Source organism: Plodia interpunctella, chromosome 18 (assembly GCF_027563975.2).
Source record: "Plodia interpunctella isolate USDA-ARS_2022_Savannah chromosome 18, ilPloInte3.2, whole genome shotgun sequence".
Lineage (NCBI taxonomy): Eukaryota > Metazoa > Arthropoda > Insecta > Lepidoptera > Pyralidae > Plodia > Plodia interpunctella.
Window position 1 is genome coordinate 7,266,640 of NC_071311.1, and position 27,503 is coordinate 7,294,142.

Consider the following 27,503-nt stretch of genomic DNA (forward strand, 5'->3'; position numbering starts at 1 on the left):
TCATTGATATTCATCTTATGAGTTAGATACGTATACTAATATTATTAATGTGAACGTCTGTCTATCACGCTTCCACGGGTTAGCTGGACCAGCTTTGATGAAATTTGGAATAAATGTACAGGGTATTTTTTTTACAGTGTAAACGATCCGAGAACGAGAACATAAGTTACCGCGGGCGGAGCTACGGACTATAGCTAGTATCGCTAAGATATGACGTCAAAATTAAACTTTATGGAAAATAAAATAATAAAAAAGACTTTATTTAGGATTTGGAATACAAAATCGTTTTAAAATCTTAACTACTATTCGCTTTGTATTCTATACAACATAACAATAAAAAAACAAATTGATGATAATTCGTAAAAAAATTGTCTTTAAGCAAACAGGGGGAGTACCATTGCTTTTGTTCGCAAGAAAAGAAAAAAATTACCTACGAAATTTAATATTTTACACTGAAATCTAAATGATAGATCACAACATTCTGTAATCAACGCCGCGCCCTAATACAATCTACCGCTACAATCTTTAATTATAACCTTCGTCGGTGCGACGTCCTTTAACGTACACAGCCCACCCCTTTACGGCCAGTCTCCAGAATAAAGAGGTATGGAGGTATATATTAAATAGACAATAGGCTACCGAACTTAATTTCGGCTCGATGCCTTTTTGAAGAATCACTCAATAAGCTTTTTTATAAAAAATGGCATGTTTGAGACAAGCTTTTCTAGTTGTCAGAGAGATTTTATTGCATTAATTGTGTGTGAGCTATTCCTGGGTGCACTATCAGGTCATGCTTATCATAATAATGCAATGTCATTCAAGCTAAACGTGGGTACATAATTTCAGCTCGATTAGTTCATAATATCTGCTCCAAAATTGAGTTACAACATTCCATCCCAACATACATATTGCAAGTGAATAAAAGCTTGTAATTTGGAATATATCAGTAAAGGAATCAGAAATTAAATTATTCTTCAAGGGCGACCTCGGTGGCGCAGTGGTAAGGTTCTTGCCACTGAACCGAGAGGTCCCGGGTTCGATCCCCGGTCATGATGCAAAATGATCTTTTTCTGATTGGGCCGGGTCTTGGATGTTTATCTATATATGTATTTATTATAAAATATATAGTATCGTTGAGTTAGTAGCCCATAATACAAGTCTCGAAGTTACTTTGGGGCTAGCTCAATCTGTGTGATTTGTCCTAATATATTTATTATTTATTTATTTATTTAAAGACATAAAATCCAATGCACATTTTGAACGATATTTGGTCTTGCTAAAACGACACACATCTGCAAAGAACATTCTTAATTAGACTAAAGATGTTTATAGCAAGCATACGACAAGAGTACGGTACGGTCATAAAACTTTAATGGAACTAACTGCAAGACACCTGACACGTCGTTGAGGGTGGTCGCTGATGGATAATTAACTGAATACCCTAAAATCTATATTAATAAAGAAATAGCAGTAAGCAACCTTAGACTTCGCTTTACCTAAAAATAATAAATCAATATAAAAGCTTAAATTTAAATCTATTTCAAAAGCACCTCAAGTCGTTAATAAACTGATAATGTTAATATACTTTAAATGATTTCTTTAATGATAGACTCGGATAGAATATAGTGCTAGTATACATTATAATTCTTTTTTTTTTTGTTATTTGTAGTGGATAGCAAGCTCCTCTTTATTTATTTATACTCGTACTTGCATACTTATATTAGGTAAAACATTTAGATTTAATTAATTTAGATATCAATTTGTACTCATGTTTTTGGCAAATAAATATTTTCTTTATTTCTAAAGATTTCATAAATTTTTATAGAGGTTTCCCGTCGAGACCTTGCTAGTTATAACAGGATGTTCTTGATGGGATAGTATTTACACGTTCGTATATACGAAACAACATACATAGAATACATAGAGTATTTGTACATAGACGCTGGTTATTCTTAAGGAAATCTCTTCCAGCAGACCGTGGATCTCATACAAGGGACACGAATTCTTGGCAACCATAGAATTCCAAAGGAGAATTTACGAGTATCAGGACCGGCTGTAAACACACAGTCGAAATTTAATACTTGATGGTTTATTTTTCAAACTGATCCAGGGATTCGTGGTATCGCAAACTACAAAGCGACAAATAGGACAGGACAGAGATCTCTCTGTCTCTCTCTCTGTAGTAAGTGATCATCTGATCACTCGAAATTCCGATTGACTAGGAAATTTCTTCCTTTGATATACACTTAAAACATCGCTTCTTTAGTGAAGTCCGGGCTTTATACAGATACACCACCGATACTAAATATCGTATAACCAAAGGTATTTCTTATCAGCGATGACCAACTCTCGGGGTCGGTATTTTTATCATTTTCGCTACACAATAGCGGGGTACCTTAAATCTGCGCTTATGGCTATAAAGCGGGTGAGTCCAGCAGAGCAGAGGGGTTATTTTGGGGATGATAAAATATATATTAGGGATTTTATGGGGAAGCAAATAGAGTGTATTGTATTTTTGGTAACTTTTACTAAAAGATTCGGGTAACGCGTGTCGTTAATTTTGATATTAATGCTATGCTTCTGCATGATTGTTGTACGTTTCGTTCTCATCATTTGATATTGCCTCAGTAATGATATTGTTTGAGTAAATTTGTCAAGAAACTAGAACGCTTAATCAAGTGAGAGTGAGCTACCACTGAATCATGACTACTGTAGTGCATATGGCCATAAATGTGGCCAAATGTAATCTAAAATCTTCAGTCGTATTCCTCATGGCAGAGGGTCGTGGTCTTTGAGTGGAATATAGCACACAATAACAACTTACTTGACAATATTAATAGAGTGGTTTGTCATGGCTTTCTCCATTTCACACACTATCAATAATGATCAACCAGGGTCCATATTTCCTCATAATGTTTTCCTTTACGGCAAGCATGTGGTGGTCTATAAAAACTACTATACTTGAGTCAGATTGACAGTGGGATTCGAACCTGGTACCTTTCGTTTTACGCGAGCCTCTTAACCATTAAATCTAAGATCACCTTAGACCATTTTTGTGTTGTTATGTTGTTAACCATATTTAAGTTTAATGAAAATGTTATATTACAATCTTTATGTGACAATAATAAACCATGATGCCGTTAAAACTGAACACACCTAATTTTTGTTAAAAAGTCATTTATGAATATGGATATCACAATGGCACGCTAAAAAGTTATAACCATAAAATGTAATGAAACGGACAGAGAAATGTGATTTCGGTGAACTTTAGTACATATTATTATGTTCATTTGAACCATCTTTTTTGTGGTAAATAGGCATGTATATTATGTACGTGTTGCTTCGCTCGTAGGCGACAAACGTGAACGCTGGCCGACTAGAAATAGAATTAAAGCTGTATTCACATTGATGTTTTTCTCATAATGACGAGGAAGTTTTTAAAAACAAAAAACGTTGCCAAGGCAGGCTACTCACACACTTGCCGCAGGGCAATCTAGGGTCTAAAGAAGGAAATGCGCGTATAGAAACGGAAGGTCGTCCTACATCTCATTCTTTCAAATACCTGCGTCCCTTTCTGTAGACCCATAAATCGGGGCGGGCGTGGTCTGTCTAAGAATTTTTAAGAGCAACATTTTGCAGTTTTTTCTTCAAAAGTACTGAGGTTAGCTAAGATAAAAAGAAATTGTCTTTACAAATTTTAAATCACCATCCACACATAATATGAATATACAATCGAAGGCAAGGTCGATTGTATATTCAACAGAAAATTGTCTTGAGTTGAATTAAATATACGGAAATAAAAGACGAGTTTTTATGTGTTGCATGCTGTGGACTCTGCTTGTCAATTAGAAATAAAAAAGAAAAAAAAATACTTTTTTCGTTTCCGTACAAAAAGTAAAAAAGGAAACCTTTATAAGATTACTCGTGCGTGTGCGTCTCTCTGTGTGTCACAGTCAATTTGCTCCGTATCTATTGGACCAAATCAGATGAAATTTGGTAAGATGGTCCTATGACCCAAATATAGTGCAGAGAAAGTAAATATTTTTTTCAAATAAGGGTAATTTTCTGCTGATAAATTAGGAAATAAAAAAAAAATGTAGTCATATCAAACGAAAGGATCTTTAAAAGGATATCAAATACAATTTTATTATTATTGTAAAATAAACAGTTTCATGACAAAAGGTGAAAATTAACCAATGAAAATTGGCCACCAATCATATTAGAAACTACAGTGCCTAAAATTTTGAAAAAATATACAAAATATAGTTCATTGCTTGTAGAATACAGAACCTATAAGAATTCAATAAAAATAAAATAAAATAGATGAATAAAAACATTAGCTTTGGCATTGTACGGAACCCTCTACATGCGAGTTCAACTCGTACTAGACCAGATTTTTTTTCTAATTGTCTTGATAAAATGTTCTTCGGAAAAATGTTAACGGCCAGTGTGTGTGTGCCCTTTGTGATCCAATATCGCCCGCCGCCCACCTGTCGCTGTCTGATTCCTGTTTATTGGACCAATAAAAATGTATTTTCATGACGTTTTTACGACGACTCTCTTTCAATGAATCCAATAGGAGAGCCCTCTCCCCTCACCCGCTCCCAGTAGCCCTCGCGGACAGTTACGTTCAGAAGTGTCAATCACTTTGCTCTCGCACTTTGCGATTTATTTGTTTATTTGATTGATTGGATGTATTTTTAAGTGATCGCCTCCCTTTGGATCATTTTTAAAATTGTTTGGCAATACCTTGGCTTATTTATAATATAATCGACAGGATTTTTAAAGGTCAAATTATGCAAACCTTTATTAGACCGCTCACGATTTGAACAAAAGTGCGAACTGGAAAACAAGCGGAAAGTGAACCCTGGGCTCCAACGCTCTTTGGCTTGGGAAAAAGCGGGAACTTCTCAAATGAGAGAGAGAGAGAGGGTATAAAACAAAGTACTATTTTCCCAAATAGCTTCAAGCTATTTGTTAGCTATATAGCTATAGCTGTATTCTCCGGAATCGTTAAGCTAAGCACAGAGAAAGACGAATTCTTCATTACTCAAGCTGACTCAAGGAAAGGGAACCGGTCGCTGGATTCGTGCGGTTACGAGTTCAGTTCAAAAGCAAATGTTTATTCAGAAATTACAGTAGTTATAAGTATGTATAGTATATATTATTATAACTTAAACATATAACTTATACGTCATAATTGTTTACTTACTTGAAATGTTTACCCTTGTTTCAAAAGTCGGTACTATTGTTTTCTAGAAGGAACACAATAATTTAGATCTTCAAGCCTATTTTACTGAAGAGTGGCCGTCAGCTCCACAAACTCTTAGATAAGTAGTAATTTAGACAGTAATACCTACGGCTTTAAATAAGGACAAGAAACGGGTATGTTTAGAAATTCATACAAGCAACAATGTTAAATTAATCGCAGACACGAGGGTAATTTGATGAAAGGACATCCCTCGAGAGATTAATTTCTGTTTGTTTAGAAAAATCTCGCAGAATTCCATTTATCGAATCATTTTTTCTAAGATCAAAGATTACTTGAAACGATGTATACCTACCGAAATGAAAAGGAAGATTTGCAAATAGGCATTTTTTTTTTGCTTGATTTTGCATAAAATAATTGCTGGTATCTTGTTAAATTACGTCGGTAGATTAACTTCGAAATGACGGTTTTTTACGAATTAATTTGATATTTAATGCCGGCTCCACACTATTGTGGAATGCCAATGCGATTGCATAAACATTGCGTAGTAGTATTTATATGAATACTTTTTTATTTAACGCAATGAAATATCAGCAATGTATGCCGGATTCGTCAAAGTTCGGCGAACTTCTCCGCGATAGTGTGGAGCCGGCATAACAGAGACCGCGAAATCAGCGAATTTCAATGTAAAAACATTTGCTGGCGATAAAGTAAAATCAAACATGCTTGCATGCATTGAATGCGTGGCTCGCTCGATTACTGGCGAGCGAGGGGGCAGGTGAAGGGGTGCGCGGAGGTAGGCAGTATGACGCGCATGCGTCCCGCGCCGCGCCCAACCATCCAACACGTTCAGTGACCTGCGCGGCGCGCGGCTTGCTCGACGTCTACTCAGACCGTGCGCTTTTCAAACAAAATGGACGTCTCCAACGTCGTATTCCCGCGCAAACTCCTCACCGAATTCATCGCAATGTACCAAAACTTGCCTTGCCTATGGGACCGCGAATGCGCAACGTACAAAAACAAGAAGAAACGACACGAAGCCATTTCTAAATTGACGGAGTTGGTCCAAAAGTACGACACGAGCGCCACGCGCGTGCATGTTTTGAGGAAGATTGAAAGTCTGCGAGCATGTGTGCGTAGGGAGCACAAGCGAGTGGTCGAGAGTCGGCAGATGTCGAATGGCGGAGAAATTTACGTCCCTCAGCTGTGGTATTACGATCTATTTTCGTTTATGTTCAAGGACGAAGTCAACAAATTCCCGATGAAGAGAGATCACGCTGTGAGCATTCTTTCCGTTGTATGTATTTTTTTTGTTTTCTTTTTTTAATTTAACATTGGTTTGAGTTTTCAGTCGCAGTTTTAAATAGACTTCGTAGGTACCTAGTAGTCATCCAAGCATGTCGAAGACCGTACAGTGGAGAAGAAAAGTAAAAAATATATATTTTAACAGATTACGCCACACTAGATAAATATTTTTTGTAGGTACAATGTATTACCCATGGTAAACATGTATTATCTATATTTTTCCATAGTACAATGTGGTCACAGATGACTGAACGGATTTTGGATTTAGTCGACTGTGACTTAACACCACTGAATAAAAAATCGGTAAAACGGAGAGAGACTCACAAGGGTGTAGTTTTTGCGCAGCTATGTACTTCTCCAGCTTCCTTCTCAGCACGATCTCCGCACCGTAGCGGCCGACTGAGCCATTGTCCACCAACAGGAAGTACGCGTGCCTGTTGTTCAGAACTGCTAGCTTTGATCTGGAACAACAAATATTGCGCATGATTAATTACAAAAAATATTGTCACATGACGGCCCTAACTATCGTCAGTTTCTACAGCTTTGACGTACATTGCTGTTTTTTTTCTTGCGGTAAAAAGCTTACAAACGACCCAATGTATTATTTTATTAGGTACTATTTCTATTTTTTTTTTTATTTATTTTAGTCTATAGATATGGCATATGGGTCATGTATTTTACAAGTGCCTGCAATAAATGATTTATTATTATTAATGTAGGTACGTTTATTAACGTCGGCATCTGTGTTGAGTTCGCAGATAGTGTGGAAGAGCCTAGGTATATGGTGTGCCCTTGGATCCAGTCAAATACTTATATTTAACCACTTTTCCCTGTGATTTTCCCTGCGTGGATTTCCTACGGGACTAATAGGTACTTTATTCCGGAATGAAAAGTAATTCTACTTAGTCTTTTTCTCCGTGCTATGCTCTTAACTATATGTATGGGAAATTTGAAAAACAATAGTAATAGAAGCCCCCGATACAAGAAATCTTCTTGTGATACAAGAAATCTTGACTATGCAAAGAAATAAGGATATAAGTAAAAAAACAGAAGAAAATTTGTCCTCTAAATGAATTGTAGTACAATATAGTCTACATATTAAAATAACTTGTAATGACAAAAACTCGTACACAGGCTTTTTAATTATTAAAGAGGGTATTTAGCAAATAATCGATAGTTACTCTAATCGAGAAGCACGGGAAACAACGCAGCTGGCACATACCTACCTAGTTACAATGTTTTTCCGTCAACAAGTGGAAAGTTCTCGAAAACATGAAATAGTTTAGTTTCGGCTTAGGAAAGTTTTCACGCTGACCCATGAATATCCTTGACATGCGTATTTTGATATGTCACCTTGTTAGATTAGAACGTGTTATTGTAATGACGTACTTTCAAAATACGAGTACCTACAAAGGTTGATTTAATTCTTTATTATACAAATATACACAAGCAAATATTGGTTTTTAACTATGACTACGTGGATATTTTTAGTATACAAATACTTGGACGAAATAAATATAATTTATGTTGGACACGTCAACAGGTTCTGTGGTAGTAGTGCAAGGACGTATGACAAATAAACAATAAGTCTCAATATAATAAGTATATTATTGAGATATATATATAAAAGTACACGTATTAATCAAAATTGTACCAATTTCCTATTTCTGCAATGATAAAAAGAGAACAAAACAAAAAGACCCATTTCAAAAATATTAAGAACTATGTCATATTTCCTTTGCCCCACTTGCACCTTCCTCAGGAACCACACTACCTATTGGTGAAAACTGTACAAAAATCCGTCTGGTAGTTTTGGAGTTTATCGCGTAGGTGTATATGACAGACAGACGCGACTATTTTAATTTTTGGCAATAAATTTCATTCATTCATTCAAATAAAAAAATATGAAAAATAACACCAATAATAAACATTTGGAGCGAATGACACACGATTAAAGTAGAGAAATTTATTAAAGAGATTATTTTAAAGATTGAAATCTTCATTCAAACAATCGTTCACCTTCTCTCTAATAAATAATCTGTTCCTTAAAACCCCTTTTTGGATTTTGTCACATGACGTCACTAATGAGAAAGATCCCGTGTTTGAGGAGGATCGGCTTATATCAAACTTTTTTGTTTTGTTTGATCAAGAAGGATTTATAATTTTGTTCGCCAATTTATTATTCGTTCGGGATGCTTATGGAATTCGAGATTAGTTTGTTAAGCCACAGACTATATTGAATAGAAATTTTATGTTTTAGGTCGGGACCAGTTTGCGTAGTTTCGGATTATCTATTCATTTTATGTTTGGGAATTTAGAGATATGAACTATAGCCTATAGCAATCTTGGATAATGTACCTTTACAATAGTTAAGAATTTTTGAAATCGGTTCGGTAGTTTCGGAGATTACCCGCCTTAAACATACAAACTCACAAACGCTTACGTCTTTATAATGATAGTATAGATTATTATTTCTCTTGTCAATCATTTCTTTACTAAATTTTAGAATTGGAATTGTCGTAGATGTATTTCTCTTAAAAATGTCGTTATTCATCCAGTCTCGTAGGAATTAAGACGCTTTTGCCTATAATTCGTACATTCGATCAGGGGATTAGTTCGTGCACAAAATGCTGAGATGTGTCGGCGCGGTAAATTTCAATTTTAAGACTTTAGTCCCTGAAGATTTTGTATGGACATGAACAGAATATTTCGAATAGAGGAGTATCTTGGATACATTATCACAACACATTAACATAACTGTCTACACTACGCTCAAAATTATAATGTGCAGATGAGGCTTAAAGTAAAAATACAATAGAAGCACATGACTAGCAACTAATTACTCTAATTGTGAAACAAATAAATCATTAAAAAGACTATTTAGATAATAACATCATTTAGGTGTTAAGTGGTGAGGCAATCTGCGAAGTCCATCAACAAATTTTTGTGTCGTTACTATAGTGACATCTTGTATAATAATTTAGATGATCTAACAAATAAGATGAATTGATCTTTTATGTCTACCGGTTACCATATAACTTTACTAGATGTTGCTAGGGGCTACGCTCCCGTGGGAATTTCGAGATAACATATAGCCTATAGCGATCTTGAACAATGTACCTTTCTAATGGTGAAAGAATTTTTGAAATCGGTCCGGTAGTTTCGGAGATTAACCGCCTCAAACATACAAACACACAAACGCTTACCTATTTTTAATAATAGTATAGATATATTTTTTTTAATAATAGTATAGATTAACAGCGAATACAATTGAAATCCTTGAATTGAGTTTAAGTCTATTTGGACAAAATAGCGAGCCAGTTGTTGCACAATATTCGCGCCCAGCTTTAGAGTTCGCAAAGTCGATTAGAGCTGATTTTGTTCGTGAAAGTCAAACTGTTAGTTAGTTTTGTAGTAAAATAGATAAATGACAGAAATCTTGCTATCGCTTGAACTGATCGTTAACATAAATCTCGGTTTGTTCAGAGACTCAATGAAAAAAATATACTAACATGCATGGACTGTAAATTGTCTGAAATAAAGAAATTCATTCCTATATGTGCATGTATAGCTATTTCAATAGACAAGCAATTTACTCTTGTATATTAAATGGAATGTCATAATGTAGACTAGACAAATTAATTGAAATAGGTTCTAATGCAGTCCGATGAAGCAATTATGGCTTAGTCGGACTGTAATAGAATCGATAGATTCAGTAATACCACAAACTGTTTCTACTACTAATTTGGATACAATATATTTACTTTACCTATGGATCAACTGAAAATTGGGTTTTCAGTCATGATATAAATTATTGTTTCCATGTCTTGACATTGATCGTTTGTGGAAGTTTCATAATATTGTAAAATGTAGAAAGTCGAAAATATTAATTGAAACATCGATAAAGTTAAAGTGTGTGTGTTTATCAATGCGTGACTCATAAGAGGTATAATCGTGTTTTGTTTTTAATTCATAAATGAAATAAGTATCTCTCTAATCCATAGAGTGTTTATTGTGACTCAAATACGCCAGTATAAATCTAATTCTATTGATCTAAATACCCAACAAGTCAAATAAAGTATTGTTTCTAATGTTAACATTAAATTATTATATGATTTTAGATATTACGTATTGGTATAGTTTAACTATTTTAGGCGTTAATCTATTTTATTAATACCTTTGATTTTCCTTTAGTGTTAAATTTATTTATAATGTAATTTCAAACACAATTTTTGATTGTTTTATGATTAAAACAACTATGAACTTGTTCCAGGAATCAGAAGAAGAACACGAAGAGATACTAGGAGACGAGGAGTCAACCTTCGAAACCCACTCGTACGCGGACTACAACAACGTGGCTGTGGACATGAACGACTCCAGTTCCTCCAAGGGTTACATCACTTTTGAGGAACAGGCCAAGAGCGGGAAGCGGCAATGGACTGAGGTGGAAGACGAGTACGATGCTATTGGTGAGGAGATTTTTAATATGTACTATTTTTTAATTTTTTTTTCTTTTAATTTCTTTTGTAAGTTGTGATTTTGCCCAAAAATATGTTGATTCTGTATGCACATGTAACTGGAATATAATCTAATGCCTAACTTCTCTTTATGCCTATACTTAAGACCCGTTTTGATTGTAATTTGTTTGTGTATCAACTAAATAAATAAATAAACTTATTTCCGTGTCGAAGCTCTCCAACGATTAAATTTTCAAGTCTCATTATCTGTACTAATAAAACGGAAGAATATGTATCATAGCACGAGCTGGGGTCTACTTTGATTTACGTCTATGCTAGTCTCTCTCTTTCTTTCTCATCTGAGCGATTTCCTTGTTGCTTTTGCCGCCATAGAGCGTCGGAGTTTAAGGTCCGCTTTCCTATTTTTCTCTGCGGTCTGCGGCGTCCTTTATTGTTTCATATCATCCTCCAAGCTAGCTTGGATTTACTCCTTCTAACAGGACCAGGCGAAAGAGGTATATTACACATTTTGTTACACACATTTTGTGCGTTATAGGCGGTCTGTGACAACTTCTTGTGACGTCCTCTTCTGTATACGACTAATTCAGTTTTTGACCACTTCTTGTTTCACCCGCTTCTAGTAATCCCCAGTTCTGTTTTTGACCACTTCTTGTTTCACCCGGTTCTGTTTTTGACCACTTCTTGTTTCGCCCGCTTCTAGTAATCCCCGGTTCTGTTTTTGACCACTTCTTGTTTCGCCCGCTTCTAGTAATCCCCGGTTCTGTTTTTGACCACTTCTTGTTTCGCCCGCTTCTAGTAATCCCCGGTTCTGTTTTTGACCACTTCTTGTTTCGCCCGCTTCTAGTAATCCCCGGTTCTGTTTTCGACCACTTCTTGTTTCGCCCGCTTCTAGTAATCCCCGGTTCTGTTTTCGACCACTTCTTGTTTCGCCCGTTTCTAGTAATCCCCGGTTCTGTTTTCGACCGCTTCTTGTTTCGCCCGCTTCTAGTAATCCCCGGTTCTGTTTTTGCTGTACCAGCGATTTCATCATTCCTACAATATGTCTATAGTATTGCTTTTGAAAGTCTGCCAAAGTACACATTTTCCGTGAAATATCGAACATCAAACTATTTAACAAATTTCGAACAAAAACTTGCTTATTTATCTCCCACGTCCCATGTTCTATAGCATAATTAACATTAATTGGTGAAGCTATTTGAAACTTAAGTACTACCCGAAAAGCCAGAATACGAAATTACTTTCGTATTTATAAATTAATTGCTATAGTAGATTTATGCATGGAAGATGATAACGGCACACAATAATCACTACATAATTCAAAATTAAGCTTAAAACTTGAGCAGCTTAGCTAATTAATGTTTAACTCATAACTGTGATACGTATGCACGAGTTTGTACTACTGAAAGATTATATTAGTATTCGTGAGTGCACGTTTAATATGAACTGTAAATAAACACTGTTGAGGAGAAACATTATATAATAGAGGTTACGGATTATTCTCAATGGATTCCCTAAATTTCTAATTATTATATTCTCTATCCATGCCCAAAGAAGAACATTGACTGAGATCAGGTCAGATTGGAACAATTATAAATATTTTCTACGTATATTTTCTACTACACATACATATGCATAACAAATGCAATGTCTACCGCACACTCAGTCTGTGGTTCACCCTGCAGCTGCTTTGTAATCCCTTCTGTCCATGTTAACTCTGATTTATTCATTTTAAAGCTGTTATATTTTCAGGAATAAATGTGGCAGCTAAACTACGCAACCTGGGTCCCAACATAAGAATAATCGCTGAGAAACTTATCAACGATGTCCTATTTCAAGCACAGTTAAATGGACTGAATTCATCTACCGTATTGTCAACGACTGATCCTTTTAAACATGATAGTAACGGTTAAAATCAATGTCATCATCAAATTTAACTAGGTTCTTGTCCGTGGAGTTTCTTCCATTGCTCTCTCCAAAGCTAACTGGTCGATTGACTGGGTATAAAATAATATGCATATAGGTATATATAAATAACCGAATACAATAATTAAATCACTTTAATTGATTAACTTTATTGATTACGAGATTTACTATTTTTTCGGTCTCATAAGGAAATTAAAAATTTGCATAGTGCAGGAATTAGAAATGCTTTTTGACTAGAAAATCCGTGACGTGTGGCGTCGCGCATTATTGTCATACAAGTTCCATATAAAACGTTGTTTTTGACATTAGAAATAGTATCTGATTTGACTAGTTGGAGAGTAGACTTCTTGATACGACAAAATTCATGTAAATTCCAATGAAAATTCAAAGAAAGAACATTCAGAAAGCAGGAAGTTTTTCAATTATGCAAAGATTCTATAAAGAGATAAAACTGAAAGATACAGAGCGGAATAGGAGCGGAATTACTGAACTCTGTAACAAGTTTTATAGTTATAGTAAATATATAAAAATCTTTATTATTTTTAATAAAATACGTAGCGTAATATTTTGATGTAATTTAAAGTTTTACATATATTACGTTTTCAGCAATAAAGACTAAAGTTTTAGTACGTGTTTTTATTTCGGCATTAGACAAAACGCAGAATATTATAATAATAATATTTTTAATTAAATTTTTCGTCAAAAGCAATTTCTAAAGAAGCTATCGCTGGAATTTATTATACTAGTTGCGCCCCGGTGCTTCGCTTCCATGGGAATTGCGGAATAATAAGTATATGTGTTGCTCTAGGTTATATTCTACCCGTGTACCAAATTTCATTAAAATCCGTCTGTGACGCGAAGCCCAGGGTCAGTGTAAAAAACAAACCCTAAATTGCCTAAAGTCAACCCCTTTTGGGAAAACTATTGTTGCCTATCAACTGATAAGTCTATTTTGTCGCGTATGAACCACAGGATGATCTATTCTAGGGCGAAACCATCATACAAAAGTTAAAACTACTTTTAGTTTTTAGTTTATATGTTTTGTCACTATCACACTTTATAATATTTGCGATTGACAGAAGGGGACAATTACTTTATCTCATTCAATTCTTTAAACTCAACCACATTACCAAATTTCAACTTTTTTATTAATAACAAGTGTTGATATGCCAATCAATTAACGGTACAAAAGTATATGTTACCTTGGTGAAGCAATCGCGTGGTAGGGGACATCTCTGCCCTTGCCGATGAGCTCGTTGGCGCCCTCTACGATGCCCCACGGAGCAATGCCGATGCTGACGACCCTGCCTGCCCTTTGTGACCTCTCCAATTGTAATGCATCTCCAACTTGCCGTGTTACACCTGTCAATGAATGACAAAGAAATTTTCGACTAAATTGTGTGGGACTAACAGAATATAAAACAATTTTTTTCTTAATTGCGCCAAGATGGAAAAGACAGACCGTTCGTCGGTCTGTCTTTTGAAATTGTCATTTGAAAATGTCCTTTTCTTACAATGTCCTTTCTCATAATGTCCTTTTCTCGAAATGTCCTTTCTCGGAATGTCCTTTCTCAAAATGTCTATTTCTCATAATGTCCTTATCTCATAATGTCCTTTTATCATAATGTCCTTTTCTCAAAATATCCTTTTAATAAAAAAACTGTTTTAATCAGTTGCTTATCTAAATTATCATCAAAAACACAAGGATATTTTGAGAATAGGACATTATGAAAAAAGGACATTTTGAGAAAATGACATTTTGAGAAAGGATATTGTGAGAAAAGGACATTATGCGCCAAGACGTCTTTTTCTATCATCATCATATCATATCATCGCGCATCACGCAAAAACGACTGGATGGAATTTGAGCCAGTTTACACAGTTGTATGGCGGATGGTCTATATTGTGTCATTGCGATACGTGGCTCAGAACCCGAGTTATTGACTATATAGTGTATAAAGCCACAAAGTTACGCGGTCGAAGCCGCGGACGAACGCTAGTCAGGAATGAAAGTCATTAATTACCTGTTGTTAACTAATTAAGTACTATAGCGTGTTGACCTTCAGCATATTTTATAAAATTTTGCCGTGTATACGTTAATTAAGGTATTCCAAAGCTATTTAAACAAAGGATAATTATGCCATATTATATTATACAGCAAACAAAAAGATTTTTCATAAAACAAATTCAAATATTGTCTTGATGATGAATTTTTTTTTAAATTTGATATCTTGGTTATCGATGAATTAAATCTACCAATTTGTATGTTATTCTATTGGAATGTTGAATGAATGAACGTTAATGAACCTTACGTTTAACACTAACATTTCCTAAATAATAATCTGACAAACGTAATAGTTGCTTGGCGTATTAAATTTTCAACGTTATTGCCCCAGCGTGATAAAAGAATACTTACTTTTCTCATCTCCCGGTTATTCTCTAGATTCTATAAAGGCTTGAACAAAATGAAAATTAAGTAGGTACCTAACGACGAAATTTGCTCCTCAACGCAAACAGATGTAATTTATTAAATTTTGAATAGTTTTACAGCTGAATTAAAATGATTTGATGAGTATTTTATCAAAAACTGGATGTTGGCCGGGGCTTCGCTCCCGTGGGAATTTTGAGATAAAATATAGCCTATAGCAATCTTGGATAATGTACCTTTCTAATGGTGAAAGAATTTTTACCGGAGATTACCCGCCTCAAACATACAAACTCACAATCGCTTACTTCTTTATAATAATAGAATAGACAAGTCATGTTTTACGTGCTCGAACAAAGTTTTACACTATAATTTATAGATTTCATTGAAATAAGCCCACCATAAAAACAACCAAGACCAAACGTCTTCACGTGCCTTCCGAAATGCGGAGGAGCTGAAGATAATACATTTCTGATCACCCATCCAATGACCTTGTGAAAATGAACGAGCGAACCGCGGCGCCAATGACCTGCCCCATTCTTACATTACACATGGTGTTGCCATAATTTATATTAATATTATAAATGTGAAAGTTTGTCTGTTTCGCTTTCACGGCTAAATCTCTGGAACGATTTTAATGAAATTTGGTATGCATATAGTTAAAGAACCCCGTTCAAAAAAGGCTAAATTTGTTTTCAAAAATAACCCCCCTAATGACTATAATTGGGTGAAATTTCTATGAAAAACATGTTTCTTTCAAATTCACGCGGACGAAGACGCGGGCAAAATATATAAATGCGATGAGTATGTCACCTGTATTCGTTCCTCCAGTGAAAATCCAAGCGCCAGTTGTTTTAGCAGCCTTGAGTAATCCTTTCCTGAGCACCTTCTTCAGCTTCGGCTTTAGGTCGAAGTTGGCTTTGCCTCCTTGGATGGTGATGAGGAGTTTCGGCCTCTCCAGTTGCCACTCCCTCGTCAGCAGTTGGACTATCAGCTCGGGACGGGTGTCGTGTGACAGGCGGACGTACTAGAAGGAGATGAAAGATATATTTTACTATTAAGAACAGGCTACCGTTAAGTCTGTTATGCCGCATTTTCTTCACCTGCGCTTTGTAAATCGGCAGTAGACCGGCAGTATGTATTAAGTAGACTAAGTTTTAAGTAAATTTTTGACATCAGTTAGGTACTGATGAATTATCCTAAGTTAAATAAAGTAATTTGAATTATTTTACAAGCTTTTATTTAGTTCACCTGTCTTGATGTTTGCTTGTCTGCCTGTAATCAAGTTAGATTTCTCCTGCTTCCGGTTTTCTTACAGAGTTGAAATTTCCCACGTCACTTCAGTTTCCATGACAATGCATTATTATAGTAAGCATGACCATACAGTGCATCCAGAATTGGCTGCCAACGAGGGAACTCAACGGTTTACAGCACGCACATGGATTTTTTCACATGACCACAGGATCTCGCTAACGACATGACAATAAATGCTTGTGGTGGCAAAAATTACATTTTTGTATAAAACTTGTTTCGGTTTGACTCATTAGATCGACATATTATTACCAGTGGTTGAGTTCGTCGTTCCTGGTTCTATCTGATCCAAAGGCAAAGCAAAAGCTAAAGGTAAACAATAAAACTAACAAGATTCGGTTGTGATTTTTGATCTCACACCTGACGCCAAAACTTTCTCTCTTTATTATTATTGTAATAAAAGTACAGAAAAGAAGTATCAAATAAACAAAAATAACAGGCACAAAAACGGATTTAAAGCGAGATAGCTTTAGCGATAAATCCGTCTCTGCGTCTCTGTGTTTTACAAAAAATCCACTTGCCATTTAGGTAAAGCAGACGTTATGTACAAATTGGTTATTATAGGGAAGTAGGTAGACAGATAAACTCTTTATTACGTACACCATTCCACACCACAAAGGAGTTAAAGTTACAAGATATTCAAACATAATGAGTGCAAAGGCAGACTTATCGCTAATGCAATTTCTTCCAGCCGACCTTTGGGTGGAAGGAGAAATAAGTAAACTAAGACGGTGCAGTAAAGTAGTAAGTATACATTGTACTTGATCGAATGTTCCTCTACCTGTGCTTTAGTAGGATGTGGACCTCCCTGGAACTCGACTGTGCCGTATGCATCAGTGGGGGCCGCGTGAGTGTGCCTAGCCGGCACCCAGGCCTCGCCCGGGGCGGCCACGGCCGTGTTAGAGCCATGGGCTGTCTTGCTCAGTCCGCACCAACATCTGAAAATATGATACTTTAAGTTGGGATGTATTTGTCTCTATTTATATACTATCAAGACTAGTAGTAAAATATTCCACTATAGTATAAATAAATAAAAGTATTATTTTAGTAGAAAATGAAATAATAAATCACAATTCTTGTCTATGGAAATGAGCCACAAAGTTACAAAGAGGTCCGCAAAATTTCTTTCTAAAAATCTGCCAGTTTAAAAATGAAATTGACAAGAAACAAATGAATCGCGTTCGATGCTTTTTTTGACAAGTACCAAATATCAGTTTTCCGTACGTTTTTCTATGGTATATTTATAAAATCAAAAATTCAAAATTATTAGTTACTTTTGGAAGAGATTGAAAATGGACGAGGAAACCGGAAAAGAGGAGCAGCAGGCGACGTCAAGTAAGAAGGAAAATTTGAGGAATACGGGAGACGAGCACGGGCAACACGATGTTAAAAGGAAATATGACACTAGCCAAAAATATGATGAACGAGGCACTGATGCTGTTTCGAATAGCGTGTCGTTTACTTCCTCTTATTCAGCTAGAAGTTTAGATGTGGCGGATGTTAGGCAAAGAGGGACAAAAGGTCAGAAGAAGAAGAGGTCTAAACGGCTAATTGGGAAGGCTGAGAAAAGGACCAGGTCTGCGACGAGGCGCCGAATTATCCGCAAGGCACCGAAACGCAAACCAAGGCTGCGGAAAGACCGAGACCCTTCTGTGTCTACGATATTCACCAGGTCAATCAAAAAATTGAAGTAATAATTAGGTGTAGTATTTTTTATACTTTCACGCTTTGAAAGTTCGAATACGTATATGTTAACGGGACTTCGCACAAATTTATTTTTATTTAGTGTAGCTGACGTTTCGTTGGACTGGACTGGCAGCCAGATTGGAGTATTTGCGGTGTGAAGTTACGGCGATGGGCGAAGGTTCTCAATAAAACTATTAGTCATATTTAGCACACAACACTGTATCGCTCAACTGAGTGTTATTTTTGTTCCTTCCTCAGCCGTTGAGCGTCAGAGTCCGCTTACTCACAGTACCCGTTACTTTAAAAATGTTTGTGCTAAGTCCTGTTATCTGTAGTCGTGAACTCTCATTTTTGTTTTGGCGCTGGAGTCATTTCAACAGCGTACAGTCATAAACTTACCTAAATTCATTGCAATCACGCCGTTATTACCGTGCCATAGAGATTCATGCAGAGGAACCTGATGTGCTGTTGACTGTATGTCACCAAAGCGTAGGCAAGTTAAAAATATCAGGTTTTCAGTATTTTCACAGCTACATAGCTGTGAAAATACGACAACATTGTCGTTTAGCTAATTTGCACGAGCAATTTGGTGAGATAAACCAATCATAGTTTAAAAATATTAATAAATTATTTATAATAATGTTTATATTTGTAGATCTGGTTATTTCTTTACTTTACCCACACGAAACCCAACCTCGTCATGGTGTTCTTTGTCTTTGAGATTTACCCAGTGACTAAGTTAAGTATTGTTTTGCCTTTTCCATCAAAGAGCAAAACTGTTGATGTTGACCCACAGCGCGGGATCAAATATACCATCACTTGAGTCTATTTAACAAATTCGTTTGAGAACTTTCTGATTGATGACCTCAAGAACTATTGACTAAGTACCTTTTTTACAATTCGGGTCTACTCTTTCAACCTTTTGGTTACATCCTCCATAAAAACATCATTAATTTAATTCATCAATAACTTCAAAACTCGAAATTTTTACACTGTGGATAGACGCCTACTTCAGGTGCAGTGTTCCTCAAACTTTCGTTTCATTAACGGTTTTTTTTTTCAGGTTAACATCAGGGAGTGGCTCTCAAGGTTGTAATTTTTGCGGCCATCGCTGCTGCCGAAGAAGGTAGTTAACATTTTTTAAAAATTTTAATAATTTATACCTTTTTTCTTGTAACGTGTTTGATTAAAGTTTTGTCACTTTTCTTTGTCGTTTGATTTTTTGCCGATCAAGCTTTCGTCCTCAGAATGGAATGTTTTTCATCAGATACAAGAGTGAGAAGAAAAGAATAGTGGATAGAAGAAAAGATATGGCTGTTTCTGTGAAAGAGGAAAGAAGGAGTAAGTGAATATTGACTTTATAAATGGAAATTAAAAACTATTCAAAGAATTTTCGGATGTGAGCGGTACTGGATATTCATCAACAGATGTGAGTTCACCGACAAATTTATAGGGCATCGAACTTTTGTCGGAAAGGGTTTGTACCATACAACCATTAAGGTATAATTGATAGGTTTTTAAAATGGTGGTACCACTGCAGAGTACAACTTTTAATCGGTATGTTTGACTAGCAGGGAAGGATCACGGCTCACAGCTTCACGCTTTATACATACGACGTTTCTAAAAGTTTGGGAAAATGATGAGTTAAAGCAAATGAATTAACGAAAACCAACCAACTCGAGTACAACGGATTTAGTCCATTTCAGATACCTATAATGGAAATTTCAGAAATAATTTTTCCCGTTGGAAATTAACGCGGGCGGGGCCACATATAAAATCTAATAGGAATATGACTAGATGTTGAAAGATGGCTCAAAAGTGTAGACTTTTATCCAGATAGCTAATAATAAAGTTTTAATAAAGCATTTTTTGTTCAGATGTTGAAACGTTATTACCTAATTATACGATTAGGTACATTAGACTTAGATCTTCTTGCAACATATTGTTACAATACTTCATTTAATTTTCATCAAACTGTATGTCGGTAGCACAGGTCGGGAGTCTACTTTGCCGGGATCGTAATATATGAGAAATAAGGCGTAGAGCACATATTATGATGAAACATTTTCATTCAAACTGTTTAAATATTACCTCCATTTCCTCCCTGTTTAAGCTATGTTCGTGGATATAATAAGCATAAGTACACTTGTTCTAACTTGCTGGCTATGTTTTAGCAATATATAGGATGAAACCAACCATACCTAATAGTCTTACTGATAATATATATACAAGCAATAATTGTCATTAAATTTCGCTATTTCCATAATAGTGGATAATGCATGGAATTAATAAGTACTTCGTACAACGGAGTATCTACTAATTCCATGGGATAATGTGAGAAAATATTCTGCTGCTCACTGCAACTGCTCCCCGAAGCTACGCTTTTGTCAGAATTTCGGCATCAAAAAATTGATAGTCTATAGTAATATCGTTAATAGGTCGAATTATACCCGTTTACAAAATTTCATGAAAATCCATCCAGTAGATTTCGCGCCATGGAGCAACAAACATAGATCCACTCTGACGTGTATAACTTTAGTAGGAAGTTGGATTGCTAAATAATTAAAAATCCTAAATGACTCACCACAGCAAAGTTAGATATAATGGAATAAGAAAATACCTACTTAAGTATATTTATTTTCCAAAGCCTAGCTTGTATAGTAAACCGTAACCCATGTCAATGTTTAAATAAATGTATGTCCATAGCTCGTCAGTCGCACGCTCTTGAACCCTTGTTATTATAATAAAGGAAAAAAATTATCGGATTAGATTACACACCAAAATCGAAACTCCAAGATATTCTTTTTGGTAGTCGTGTAACTTATACATGTCAAGATTAAGAATTTTCTAGAAAATTAAACTAAACGCAAAAAAGCAAGATTAACATTCTAACGTAGCAACTTTTGACCTTAGACAAGAGCACGTATAAATAAATAAATATATTAGGACAAATCACACAGATTGAGCTAGCCCCAAAATAAGTTCGAGACTTGTGTTATGGGACACTAACTCAACGATACTATATTTTATAACAAATACATATATAGATAAACATCCAAGACCCGGGCCAATCAGAAAAAGATCATTTTCCATCATGACCCGACCGGGGATCGAACCCGGGACCTCTCGGTTCAGTGGCAAGAACCTTACCACTGCGCCACCGAGGTCGTCATATTAAGTAATGTACGTAACGTACGTTACATATGTAATGTAACGTATTAAGTAATAAACTATCATGGCTTGTTTTTTTAATCCCCGACGATAGTCCTTCTATCGGTAGTTATAAGTTAAACGTGTCAAAAATCAAGCCCCAAATGACTATAATGGGTACCCCCAAGTTTGTATGAAACTCATGTCTGTTCCGCTTTCGCGGAGAAACTCACGCGGGTGAAGCAGCGAGCAAAAGCTAGTATATGATATTACAATATCCATAAATTTGATATTTTCGCGTTCCGTCGCGTTACACCGCGCCGTTTTTTCACAATGGACGCGGGTTTAGGTTAAAATAAAACTGGTTGCACTCCGTGAGTGCCGGTAGAAGTGTAAACTTGAATATTAACGTTGTGCATTTTTGACGTTTTGCGTGAATTTTCGTGTCCGGACGCGAGTTTCACATTTTTGAAGAAGTTTCACATCTCTGAAGAAGTTTTCACTTCAAATTCTTAATAGCTACAAAAAGTACATAATGTACATAATGGAACAAAGATCAGTCTGTTCTAGCCCTTAGTTACGTAGAAGCACGTAACGCAAACGGCAATATTTTTTAACATTCCGCGCGGAATTCCTCAGGATTGGAAAACCATTTGCAGTTGTGGAATTGAAATGTTATTTCTAAACGCCATATTGGAACGGATTTTGTTTGCTATTTAACGGTTTATGATCAAATATGTAGTGCTAAATGATAAGAGCGTTTATAATTATGTTATTATATAGTTTTGTTAATTGACCAAAAAAAGATGCGTTACCATAACCTATCTTAACACCATAGCCGGTATTTATCCTTCCGTTACTGTCTCATATTTTGCAAACTTTAGTATTTAGTAGTACCTTAAATATTGGACCTATTTCTTAATAGGTCCAATTGAATGCATTGAATGGGTGACCAAAAATGTATTATCTTGAGTACCTCCGTGCTTCGCAAGGCACGTTAAGCGGTTGGTCGAGGTTGTATTTGCAGTCGTTAAAACTCGCCAATCCACTGGGCCCGCGTGGTGTATATATTCTATTGTTATTATTCTTCTAAAATGTATTTCTAATCTTTTTCAGGTGCCAAAAGCATCCAAGCTGGGTCGAGGGCCAATATGTTGTCACCTTTATTCATCAATACTAATTCCGCAGTACCTGAACCACAAGAAGAAAGAATGACGTGCAGTGAAGTAAGGAATTATATACAATATATACATAATATAACAAAGTACTTCCTATACATAAGAAGTTGTAAGGATTTCGTTTTGTGTTTAAACTGCCTTTGTATTTTTCGTTATATCACCAACCCTGCTTCCGTAGTCGTCGATCCAATGCGGTTGTGCCCCTTTTTGCTTCCGAAAGGCTTTTTCCCAGCAGTGGGACACAAAACAGGCTTTTATAAAAAAAATAAAAACAAAAACTACAACAAAAATACTATTTTTCAGCATACTAAAATGAAAGACGACGTTTTCGAATTTTCTTCAAATAAAATCGGTTTGACCTTTTTTACCATACGGAATACTTAACTAGGTATTTCACCCCAAAGAGAATCTTGGCTTCTAAAACTAAAATTTTTCACTCTTCCACTAGTCTACTTCTTGCCAGTTCTTTGGAGAACTTCCAGTTTAATTCAAATCAATAACAAATTTATTGTTAGACAAATTAAAAAACCCCCGACTTTCAATATTCATTTCGCTACAACTTTGGAACGGCTGAACCAATTTTAATCAAACATATCTAAAAACCACCGCATAAAAATTTATGCTATCAAATAAATAAAAAAACCGCATCCAAATCGGTTCACCCGACTTAGCGGTCTTTTTTTTAGACAGACACACGGTTATAGCCGTCAGACACATTTATCGGTCAAACTTATAACGTCCGTGTTTTTGCGTTGGGGGTTAAAAATGACAGGCCACAATGATGAATACCGTTTATTTAATAATCGAGCAATAAAATCACATTATTCAAACCACGCGTGGCTCGTTACTCGGAACATTGCCCTGCAATGAGCACTGATTGCTTCAGCGATGAGTATGATTGTATGCAATTAGCTTATATTAAGCTTGCCTTCCAATGGAAAAACTGTTGGAAACTGCACAATAAGGATTAAACTTTATGGGGCTTATGAAAAAATTAACAATTTACATCAGAGATTCGCTCTCATTTCTTTTTAATAACTAACCCACTAATCCTGCTGGAAAAAGGGGGACCTTTTTCCATATGTATCCATTCAAATTATTCGATTCAATGCGAAATCCAACCAATTCTCTCATAGCTTCGCTCAAACGCTTCTTTGGTCAGCCCCGTTTCCTCTTTTCGTAACTAGGTACAGTCAACAGCACATCAAGCTTTCTAAATTCATTGCAAACTCGTCCCTATTACCACGGTATAAAGATCCATGCAGGGTAACTTGATACGTGGTCGACTGTACGATGAGTATCTAATTATTTAAATCGGCCAACATTGAGGCTGCATGAGGCAAACATATCCCAATTGACTTAGCTTGTATTTCACTTCATCTACATAACTTAACCATAATAAAAATAAGCTATTTTTGGCAAAATATGTTTTGCCTTTTTTAAATATTGTATAATGAGATAGAGATAACTTAATTGAATTTAGTTTCCATGACATTTATTTGTAGTTTTTAGTTTGCACACACATAAGTACATAATAACCTCATATTTATATAAACGCAGGCCGATTTCTTTCTTAACCATTGATCGTTAGAGCCCAGTGTCCGCTTCGCTCGATCTTTAACATCGTTAATTGTCATCCTTAACGATGATATCAAGCCAGCTCAACTTAGGTTTGCCCCTTCTACGCAATTTGTCGGTTCACACAAGACGTGGCCATACTAGCGTATGCGACACAACTGTATTCGCAAGTGATATTAGGTAAAAATCACCTGATTCATTTACCTGGCATAAATAATTTTGCATTTTTACAGATTACCCCAGAGATGATTTTCGACAGTGTCAGAAAACTCACCATGTGGAGACAGTATGCGCTCACAACAGCTATATTTCAATATGTTAAGGTATGTATCTTTATTGTATTTGTAAGATAAAGCCTATAAAATGTTTCTTTTGTTTTGTATAATCGAATCCGAACAAGAACTTTTGCATTAGCCGTAACATTTATCTCGTCCATTCTCGTCTATTTTTTCGAAGAAGCTAAATCTTTTTATATTTTTTGTTATGAAACAACATAATCTAAGTATTTCTGTAATATCACCTGAAAAATAATGATCGGTGATATAAATAGAACAGTCTTCAATCTCGTCGATTCCTTTCCTTTACACTATTTGTAACCTAAGGTGAAGAACTAAACTGAATGGCCCTACGATGGCACAATAAGTATTGGAAATAGCAACATTTTAGTATTGTCTATGTTTGTCTTTGATTATGTATCCCGCGTGTTCTCTCTTTCTCGCGCTCTCTCTCCTCCTCTTTTTCTGGACGAATACACGCATTTCATCACCTCAGGACCTTCAGCCCTATTAAATACAGTCCTTATAATATTTTCATCCTCTAACAATAGGTACGTGTCTGATTACAACAGCAACATAGAATACTTCAACTGAAGTCTAGCTGAGATACTGATGGGGAAGGAATCGCTTCGAGTGAGGGGCGGTCGTTTCAAAATGCCAGTAGTTTGTAGCTTTCTGAGAAATTGCTATATATATCAGATATATATATTCTATAATATCTGAACAAATGCTTTGACTTTGATATTGCGCTGCGCTGCCTTGCTGCATTAGTCGCTTACCTTGAAGAGATAGAAGTCTGATTTTAAAACCCATTTGAACTGTCTGTTTGCGTCCTGCTATTACAGAGCACAAAGGCAGGGTTCAACAAAGAGGCACTCTGCTAAATCGCGCACTGGACCTACTCCCATTTTTCACGTGACGGGGCGAATATATTTCACATGATTTTGAAAGGTTTTTATCCCATATGTGCTTATGGGATTGAGCCATATAATAGGGTTGCCAACATACGAGACATTTGGATATTCCTCGAGACCCTCGAGATATGGGAGATATATATGACTATTTTAATTACGTAAGTCTACACTTATGATAAATCTGGTCATAAGGTCAACGGCACGTTTCAGTTTTTTTTTAATTAGCATAAATATAATAAGGTTAATGTAAACCTTGATTTTGGTTATAGCTATCATTAAAAATATGTATAATCATTATGTATGCATATATTTAAAGTTAAACTATGACTTTTTGAACGTCAAAATATTTTTTTTATTCAATTTTTAATTTAAAAGATCTATGTACCTATTTCATATTGTATTTTCAGTTGAACTTTCCTGTGAATCCTGACGAAATGCAGCTGATGGAAGAACTAGAGGAGAAACTGGACATAGCAGCTTTAGCCGGTCAGTTTTTTACTGGTTATACATCGATATGGCCATAAGTAAATAAATATATTTGATGGTGACGCATCGCGTCTTGTAGCCTTGTCGTATTTGATGCTCACCTAGGGCGTTTGCATTGCCGAATCATTCAACTTGGGGGCCGATTCTCACGAAATTAAAGTAGTTGTCAGATATTTGACTAATTTTCTCAGTTTAAAAAAAAAAGGTTTAACACACTTTCTCTATTAACATAAATCACAATAATAATTACAAAAAAGTATGAAACGCATCGCAAACAGCTTTTTTGATTAGGAATTTGCTTAAAAAACTTTAAGAAAAAATATGAGAAAATTGTTTTGCATTTTTATCTTTGGATTACTTTTAATACATATAAATCTCCAAACTTTTAAGATTTGTCTTTTAAGCGGAATCCGGAATTCAGGGCATCGCAGCCATGAATTAAACCGGCGAGCGCTTGGATAAGAACGATTTCCTTAATCTTAACTTGAACAGAAATAATAACGAAAGGCGACGAAGGCTGGTGCCTGAACTGCCGGCTGCAGGACCGGTACATCACGAAGAACCACGTGACCAAATTCTGGCAAATTTACGCGGACACCCTCAGACCTGTCCACAAGAGACCCCCGGTTTTAGAGCCTGTAAGTAAATCTTGTTGTATGCGGGAAGCTAAGCTAACCGTACAGAGTTCCTGTATTTTGTAGGTTTATTTACATCAGTTTCAATTGTTTCTGAGCATCGATGACCATTCTATACCATAAAAACAAAAAACAACATCGACCTATCACTGTTTAACTGTCGTCTACTATCGTACCGATACCTAATTTTTATTGTATGTATATATATAATGTATGTATATGCTAAACAGTAAGTCCAAAGTCAATTTTTCTTCAAAGTCTAAACCATTTCAATGGTTTGACCTAGCATACCTTGCACATAAGTATTGTTTGGAGTTCGCACGATTACCGTCCGTTTACTTTATGCCGGACGAATGAAAATCAGGCGAAGTGACCATAGTCACTTCGCCTGATTTTCATTCGTCGCTTCCACAAACTATGGTTTGTGGAAGCGAACGACGAAGAACCAGTCAAATCAGTCGTGCCATCCCGAATAATTTAATGTAACAATGTATTTCAATGAACGAATAACATTTGTAGAATTAAATTTGGAATAGTAGACAATAGGATGTATTTTAATGAGAACCAGAATCTCCCATGAGAGCTCATAGGTTGCATACAAAATTACTAGTTGTAACACGGGATTTCGCTGCCAGAGGAATTTAGGAAATATAGATAGCATCAATTAATAATGCTCATGAATGTTTCTATCATGAACACAAATTATATAGTCTTAATCTTATTGATAGTTCTGTCTGTCTCTGGAGACTGGCGCGTTTAAACAAACTATAACTATGCTATAGGTACAAACTATTATTTAAATGATAATTTTGGTATTTTTTCAGACCAATGTTGATACAACAAATCAAGGAGTTTCGGCAAATCAACTGCACTATTTAATTAATAGACACGATTTTATATAACCTTCTATTTTTATTGGGTTACAAATTGTAAATGTATACATATTTTAT

The 27,503-nt window shown here is 35.6% G+C and overlaps 3 protein-coding genes across 26 annotated transcripts in view; 2 read left to right on the forward strand and 1 right to left on the reverse strand.

Moving 5' to 3' along the window:
* Positions 1-27,503, reverse strand: part of Trpm (Transient receptor potential cation channel, subfamily M) — a 171,131-nt gene that overhangs the window by 53,149 nt on the left and 90,479 nt on the right. For all 23 annotated transcript variants that reach the window (XR_008405528.2, XR_008405525.1, XR_008405526.1 and 20 more), the window contains 4 exons: positions 17,433-17,589; positions 16,154-16,367; positions 14,118-14,277; positions 6,839-6,975 (listed from right to left, as the gene is read on the reverse strand). Coding sequence is in view for 19 of the 23 variants with exons in the window: in XM_053758238.1 (XP_053614213.1) it covers positions 6,839-6,975; positions 14,118-14,277; positions 16,154-16,367; positions 17,433-17,589 (668 nt within the window). In the remaining 4 variants the exon portion in view is untranslated. The remainder of the gene's footprint in view (positions 1-6,838; positions 6,976-14,117; positions 14,278-16,153; positions 16,368-17,432; positions 17,590-27,503) is intronic.
* On the forward strand, positions 6,048-13,525 carry LOC128677416 (uncharacterized). Of its 2 annotated transcripts, none has more exons than XM_053758246.2 (3): positions 6,048-6,488; positions 10,788-10,983; positions 12,742-13,525. In XM_053758246.2, the coding sequence occupies exons 1-3, from the start codon at positions 6,123-6,125 to the stop codon at positions 12,900-12,902; spliced, it is 723 nt and encodes a 240-aa protein (XP_053614221.1). In that variant the 5' UTR covers positions 6,048-6,122; the 3' UTR covers positions 12,903-13,525. The 2 variants fall into 2 exon arrangements, with proteins under 2 accessions (XP_053614221.1, XP_053614220.1); XM_053758245.2 differs by having other exon boundaries at positions 6,049-6,506.
* Positions 17,819-27,470, forward strand: LOC128677414 (uncharacterized). The gene is made up of 8 exons (XM_053758241.2): positions 17,819-18,323; positions 19,401-19,463; positions 19,605-19,678; positions 22,604-22,713; positions 24,477-24,566; positions 25,840-25,918; positions 26,411-26,556; positions 27,378-27,470. The coding sequence occupies exons 1-8, from the start codon at positions 17,944-17,946 to the stop codon at positions 27,453-27,455; spliced, it is 1,020 nt and encodes a 339-aa protein (XP_053614216.1). The 5' UTR covers positions 17,819-17,943; the 3' UTR covers positions 27,456-27,470.